Source organism: Nicotiana sylvestris, chromosome 5, assembly GCF_000393655.2.
Source record: "Nicotiana sylvestris chromosome 5, ASM39365v2, whole genome shotgun sequence".
Classification (NCBI taxonomy): Eukaryota; Viridiplantae; Streptophyta; class Magnoliopsida; order Solanales; family Solanaceae; genus Nicotiana; species Nicotiana sylvestris.
In genome coordinates, this window is record NC_091061.1 from 64,050,210 (window position 1) to 64,058,274 (window position 8,065).

The following is an 8,065-nucleotide window of genomic DNA, read 5'->3' on the forward strand; positions in this document are numbered from 1 at the left end:
AGTAACGGTACAGTTAACGTTACTGTATAGCGCCACTATTAGTGGCGTTATATATACTTTGGTAACTTTTTATTTTTACACTTATTTGAGTATTTTTAGTAAAAATTAACAATATTTTGGTTCCGCACTCTTTGATATTCTATGTTTTCTTCACTACTTGACCTACTGGGCTATCATGTTTCGAATGTTGCTATCCACTGAATTTTCTGCTACTATTGTATGATATTTCCTTCTGCCAACAGGCTTGGCCTCGCATGTATAGTGTTTATGCACCCTATTTATATGCTAAGTTTCCTTCTTTGTTTGACCTTCAACTTGTGACTGATTTCGAACTTTTCCTTTGTGAAATTCTGATTTCACACGCCTGTTAGGGTTAATTGATTTTCTTTTCCTATTTTGCCTTGCTGAATTCTTTCCAAAATTAGTGTATCTCTGTACCTAGACTCGATGGCCTACTTAATGTTTTACTACTTCTTTTATGGCAACTGTCAGCCTGCTTATAAATTGATTTCTTTCCTTATTTTTGAACCTGTAACTACCCGTTAAGCAAAGTGATCCCTTAATTAAAGGCAATCACTTGTATAATTGATTCTGAATCATGATTGTTTTCATGTTTGTAGCTTATTAACCTCTCTTACTCGTTTTCAAAATGCTATAAATACCATGTACTTGTTTTCTTTTAAAAAAACGAACACAAGGCATAAACACTATAGTTCAAACACACACTCCACCAAATCTCTCTTTTCTCTGTTACTACTATATTGTTGCCTTACCTAGCCGGCTGAAAGCCAAGGCTATGCTGTGGGGAAACTTGCTTATTTTCTGCATTTGCATTTCTTACTGGTATGTTCTAATTAAGTTTTCTGCACCAACAACAATATGCTTATTTACTTTTTCTTGCATTCTTGTCTGCCTACTATTTGTATTTAGCCCAGTACCATTGTTTAGCATGCTATAATTTCCTTTCGCCCATTCTGAATCAATTTATCATGACCTATGAATTCTAAATCCCTACCCCAATGTGTTTAATACTTGTGGTTGGTTTGGGGCATGACGGCATTGGAAATTGTTGTGCATGACCCAAACTTGATCCTCTTAGGATCATAACCTCCATGTTTATCTTATATATTGTGTGTTCTGGTTGATTTACAGGCATGTCAGCCCTTCTTATTGTTGAACATGCCCAAAGTTAACCCATGCCTAAGTGTATAAGCTCCTTGCAATGGATTCACAATCCCCTGCCCCCTTTGTGTGAAGTTATTGACTCCCTGAAATGTTAATGGTTGTCTCCCATCACCCTTTCCCTCTCCTTTATTCCCTCAGCTCTTAGAACTTTGTTTATGTGCTTTTACTCTCTTCTTAGACTTAATTTCTGCCCCCCTCATGTGAGCCTTGCCTTGGGACCCATGAGCTCCCTCTGAACTTGGACACATGAGGGATGACATTTCCACATTGCACTCATCTCCATTCTGGTTGTATAACTTAGGTGTGAGCATTGTCCGGGGTCCTATTGAGGCCCTTAGGGAGCTCTGATACACTTAAGTCTGAGAAAGGCTTTGTATTAATGGCATTTTGAGGTGGTTTATTCCATAACTCAGAGAGCAAGTCAAGAATCAAGCTTCCTCTGGTTGTAACTTTTCTTTGTACTTTTCTGATGTGATTCAGTATTCTTGGTTTGTAATAATTTGTAATGAACATTTGGGGCTGGTTAGTGAAAAGGGTTGGGTAATTATGCATGCTCAAGGGTAGAAAATATGCCTATAGGACTGCTTTTTCTATATGTTCAATTCGCATTTAGAAAACATGCCTATAGGACTACTTTTAATTCTGCATATTCACATCACATTTAGAAACCATGTCTATAGGACCTACTTGTTCAACTTCACATCTAGATAGCCTGCCTATAAGAATTATCTAAAATTCTGTAAGTTTGTCACCGTTTAGATATCATATTTTTAGGGCCCAATTGGTTATAACCCAGATGCCTGTTAAAATCAGCATATTGAATAGAAATCTTGCTTATAGGAATTCCCAAGTGAAAACCCGCCTATTTCCATTGTCTACTACATATTATACCTATAGGGGTTTGACATTATTCAGATACTATGTATGCAAAGGTTAAAATTCGGCAATTATGTCTATAAGGGTCTAAAATCAGTAATCTTATATACCATGTTCATAGGAGTAAAAATCAGCGATAGTGGATACTGTCATCTGCAGAAACTGAAACTAGTCTAACTTAAAATTCGTCCATTCTGAATTTTTTTAATAATTTGATTCCCTTATTTTAACGAGGTTTAGCAAGCATGCCTATATGATTTCAAACAATTCGCTTTGAGTTATAATTGTTTCACCACCTTCTGAATTAAGTAGATATCATGTCTATAAGACCCCATCTAAATACTTAGGCAAGCCTTAGAGTAATGACTGTAAAATTGAGTCCGCCTTTGTTAATTGTTACAACCAGCAGGCAGGCCTGATTCAGACTTCTTATCTGAGTTATGTAATAAATAAATCTGCTTCAATAATCAAACTCCCCTCGTCTTTAGTATTTTAATCAGACCTAAAAATATGTGCAAGTCATGCTAGTTATGTGCTTTTGTTCAAGGAGGTATATTTAAGCCTTTATCTGTTTATATGCTTCCCCAACATGCAGTATGTGTTTTTTCTATGTCGCCTTAGAATTTTATCCCTTGAAACCAATCAGCCTAATATCCCACCCTTTAGGACTAGTAGTCCGAAGTGCCTCCGGGACTGATAGGAATGAGATGGGTAATAGCATGCAATAGTAATCGAGACCAATCCGCGCTTTAATACCTTAACGGGGTGGGAAGGGTAGATATGGATATGATGACCGGTGCGTTAATGCCACATGTAACCCCTCTTTTGAGTAGTGACTACCAGGTATTGCATTGACGTGATCCATATTAAATATAAACCTAGGATCCCCTTTCCTTTTATTTGCAATTTTTTTTAATCTTCTTTTAATTGTTCTTTCTTTTTTATGTGTTTAAATCCCCTAATATTTGAGTCCGTACTTGTATATTTGCTAAATTCACAATAACTGTCTGGCTACTGGAAAATGAGTTTATGGCAACAGCCGGAAAACCGTTGCAACAGACAGGTAAACTGTTGCCATAGAGTTATTGGAACGGTTTAGCAACCGTTACACACAGTGGCGTGCTAATAGATCTAGAGTAACGGTTCGTGCAAAGGTTATCAAAACTGTTGCTAGAGGGCTATCTATCGCAACAGTTTTTCCTATGTCTGAAGCAACGAGTATTCTTCCCAGTCCCAATGGTTAAAATCTGTTACCATAAAGTTTACAATGCCTGAAAATTGTTACCATATTATTTACTACAACGGTTAGAAACTGTTACCATATCATTTATTGCAACGGTTGTGTAAGCTATTGCAACGTTTATTTACAAATATTCTAATAGTTTCATTACGCTATTTTACGGTTTTATTCCTATTGCAACGGTTTTAACTACCAATTGCATCAGTTTGTCACATATATTGGAACGATTTGCAAGACCTATTGGAACGGTTTGCAAGATTATTGCAACAGTTCTATTAGTTTATTATGCCCTGGTTGTAAATGAATATTTACATATATAAAAATTTGTAATAATTTGAAATTTATATAAATAAAAATATAAAACACTTCATAATCTATATTGTCCAATAAGCTGATATATCCATAAAACCAAAATGTTTTAACTCAATCACATAAGTTATACATTTCAACACTTCAAGAGTTATAGTAATATCAAATGTTGATAACAAAAAATTCATAGAACATGGACAATAATTCAAAGTTCTTAAGTAAGGTCTAGATCTTCACAATCTCCACCTTCCCCTTCTTCAATTGCTCGACCTATAAAAGATAGTAAATAAAGTCATTATCCTTCAAGGATTGGTTTGCTATCAAGAGAAGAAGAGATAAATATTGATTCAGGTTCACTTTCAAGTAGAGCTCAAGCCCATTTGGAACCAGAATCTCCTATCAGTACAAAAGCATCCTCAAAACAAAATTAATTTCTGATAACACAACAACAACATCAGCAGCTTCATCAACATATGTCAAGTGATAAAAATCCAAGAACTGGAAATTTACAAACTAAACTAGTTTCCCTAGACTTCCAAGTTTCACCAGCAAGATCAGTCTCAAAATAATCACCACCCAAAACAAGCTGCTAACAACTACCCTTGCATTTAACATCCTAACACCCTATTAGAGCAACCATAACGTAAATAACTTACAATCTTCAAGAAGCTATATAACTGAACATAAAGCAGGAAAGCAGGATGTCAAAATAAAGCAACAAACACTATAGTCATATACCAAACTCTAATTTTGCGAAGAGTAGGTCTAAGAGGAATATTATACATGCTTAGTTCACAACTTCACATTAATGTATATATAAAACTACAACTAATTGGTTACTTGAAACAAGAGGTCCCAAAAACACTAAGGAAACAAATAGTAGATATGTCATAGGGTACATATGGTACAACAGATAATTTTTTTGGTTTACCTGCTACAGTTGAGTGGAAAAGTTGACCACTTACTAGTAATAATAAGTCTTAACCTAAGATAGAATCATGAATTACTAGTAAGAATTAAGAAATGATTGGGTCTGCAGTACCTTTTACAAAGAACACTTCACTTTATCCATAGTCAGATAGTCCTGCTGCCATTATATCTAACTTGAACGGAAAATATAGGATTAAAATCAGAGTTTAGCACTATGATAGGGAAGGAAACCTTCAGAACTCCAAGCAATACAACCCTTCAAAAAAGCACCTCATCTACTCTCAATGCTATTGATCAGACAAAAATTATCTACTTGAAGTTCTAAAATAGTACAAAGTGACAACCTACTTGATGTTCTAAAATAGTACAAAGCCTCGTACTTCTGATGTAGAGATTAAAGACACATGCAGGCAACATATGAATCATCCTATACATTTGTTTTCCCTTCAACAATATAAAAGGATTAGTACAGATCTTTACGCTGTTTAACCAAGACTAAATATAAGAATTAGAGAGTAAACACATACAAAAAGACAATAAGAACTTAATCAAGCAAAAAAAACTAAATGCAAAATAAAGAGAAATAATAGTATCAGTCAATATTGCAAATTGTTACAAAGTCACCAGTGGTATAGAAATAGTTTCCACGCACAAACCAGTAGAAGTAATTCTACTACATACACAGCACGTATTTACATCAGTAAACAAGAGAGTAATATTAACATTTACGATTAATCTCAGGGAACCATCTGAAGTCTGATTTCAATCGTCTTTCCAAAATGAGATAATCACAAAACAATCAACTCTGAATCATCCATTTATTATATACGCACAGTAGAAATATTCTTTCCAAAATGAGATAATCAAATATATATATAAGGGGGGGCGAAGCTGGCAGAAAACCAGACACTTTTTTGATTAACATATATAAGTTAGACGAAGAAATAACCTTAAAGAGAGAAGAATAAGTTCAAGTGTAACCTTAGAAAAGCAGCAGAAGGGGGAGAAGAAGAAAGAAATAAATAAATAAAAGAAGGGGTGTAACATTTGGAGTACGTACTGACCTTGATTATTACTCCCAGTAGATAGACGATTGATTAGTTGCATAGCAGCTTGTTGTACAAAGGAAGCTTCTCTGGGTGAATGAGCATTGAAAGCTAGCATGCTGGGATCAATCCGTAAATCTGGATTCAGATGCTTAAGTTGTGAAATGATGTTAACTGCAACTTGTAGTTCCATGGCATCTTTTTGTGCGTTAAACTTTTATTGCATCCTATGCTCCATCCTTTCTTCCATTTCCTCCAATTTTCTTGCATCGTCTCATCAGTCGAACTTAAAGAGGGTCCAAAATCTCCCACTTTTCTTTTTAAGGAAGCCTTGGTAACCCCACGTCCATACAATCTTAGGCAACCTGGATGCTCAGGTCCCATGACTGATGCAAATGCAGCAAATGATTGACTGACTTTCTTGTGATGATTGAAATCTTTCCATTTCAGCCTACAAGACCAAACTGAGTCATTATCAAATCAGAAAGTATATGACACTGAGTCAATAACTAAGAACAGAAAAATGATAACAACAAACTTTAAATTAATAACTTGTACAATTTTATTAAGAGTATCCGCATACGAGGCCTTATATACTCGATCGGGTTTTCTTTTTCTCGTAGCCACAAAGATATCCTTGCTTGATAGAGGTTCAGAAGTTTCTTTCTTTTTTTCCTGATTATATAAAAAGTGGCATAAAAATATTTCAGATTAAAGTTAGTAAGTTCATATTTAAAAGAATAATAAGAAGAAAAAATATCAAACCTCGCATATTCGAGCGAAACTTCTTTTGCCAGCAGTGTGTGAACATTTCAACTTTTTGCAATTCTCGGTATTGGTTTTGGACATTTTCTGCAAATCAGTCAATGAATATAGAGTTGTCCAGTTTAGTTTTCCCAACAGATTCAAATCAAGCTTAAATTGTGCACTTCAGTTATGTAACTTAAGTGCATTTGATCTATAAAGATAGTTCAGTATTTCTAATTAAACATAAACTAGACATTCTCAGCAAATCATGAGACAGTACTTAGTTTTACCTTGTAGGCATCAGAGTTTCAATAATTAAGATCCCTAAATTGAGATTCAGGAACATCAACCAGCCTTTTTTCCATTCGAAGCTCGTCATTCTCATAAACTTGAAAATGGTCTTTCATTAATTGATTCTTATACTTTCTCCAAGCATTAGCGATTGAATCAAAAATCCACCTTTTTGCAGCATCAGGAATGTCATATTTTCCCTACAAATTTGGTACAGTCAGGTTAGTGTAAAAATATGAAATATCTACACAGAATATTGCGAACTTCAAACCTTGATATATTTCCACATATCTTCTTTTGTTTCAAGTTTCCTCCGATTAAACACATTAAGAGGGCAAAAGGGTGCATTCCTTGCCAATGTGCCGAGAAAGCTACCCAACTCTACTACAACAATATCAGTAGGACCTATGTGTTGATTGTTCTCGTTTAGCACAATTAGTTTGTGCTCTTTCCTACCATGAACACTTGACATCAAAGTTTTGACTCTTTTTCTTTTTTCGGCATAAGGACCTGCATTAATATTAAGTAAGAATAATCACCAAAAGTCAATATTGTTTGTTAATTTAACGAAATGAAATTTGTATGTTCTTGCCTTGTTCCTTGGATTGTTCGTTTGTTTCATGATTGGAAGAATCCTCAAATTGTTCATGTACCATTTGTAAAGTACGAGTGGTGGAATTCAGTGGCAGTTGTTGCATTTGTTCAGGTACTACTTGTGATGCAGGCGAGGTAGAGTTCAGTGACTTTTGTTGCACTTGCTGCAATTGTTCACGTACTGCTTATGATGCAAGAGAGGTAGAGTTCAATGACTTTTGCGGCACTTGCACATGTACAGTTTGGGTTGGAGGAGAAGCAGAAGGTAGAGGCAGTTGCAACAATTGTTCTTGCATTTGAGCTCCTAATTGTGGAAGTTGTTTTTCAATTAAATTCAGCTGATGCTTGTCATTTGCCCTTGTAGCTTGAACAATTCTTTTTGTTTTCAACGATGAAACTTTTTGGTTCAGCAAAGATGCAAGTGATCCAGCTGCAATGCAATTTTTAGCTTTTTTATTTTTACTTGAGTTGCCTTCCTGATTCATGACTATTCAAATTCCTGTCAAATTTAGAAAATTAAATATGAAATAAATTACCACTGTCAAGAAGATGAACTCACACATGAAAAATGAAAATAAAGCATGGCTCTAAAGTTTACTCATTGATAGGAAAATAAGATATAGAATTTATTTGTGGAGAAAAAATAGTATAAAATAGAGAGAACATGAATTCATCTATGAGAAAAGTCTAATTTGTAAAACCTTACCCAATGTATCAGCACTTTGCTGATGATTTTCTAGCTCCTCTATTATCTCTCTAATACTTGTTACCAGCAAAAGTAGAAATTATTCTGGGTAAAAGTGACTTCAAACGGGGTTCTGAATCAGGGTTGCTACTGTATTTTGCC

General features: G+C 34.9%; 1 protein-coding gene across 1 annotated transcript; it reads right to left on the reverse strand.

The window, feature by feature from the left end:
* Nucleotides 1–3,824: 3,824 nt before the first annotated feature.
* Nucleotides 3,825–7,703, reverse strand: LOC104233649 (uncharacterized). Its single transcript, XM_070146316.1, has 9 exons — nucleotides 7,458–7,703; nucleotides 7,217–7,382; nucleotides 6,896–7,134; nucleotides 6,684–6,824; nucleotides 6,352–6,438; nucleotides 6,170–6,261; nucleotides 5,802–6,037; nucleotides 5,605–5,724; nucleotides 3,825–3,880 (listed from the first exon to the last, which is right to left on the reverse strand). The coding sequence occupies exons 1-9, from the start codon at nucleotides 7,701–7,703 to the stop codon at nucleotides 3,825–3,827; spliced, it is 1,383 nt and encodes a 460-aa protein (XP_070002417.1).
* Nucleotides 7,704–8,065: the final 362 nt, after the last annotated feature.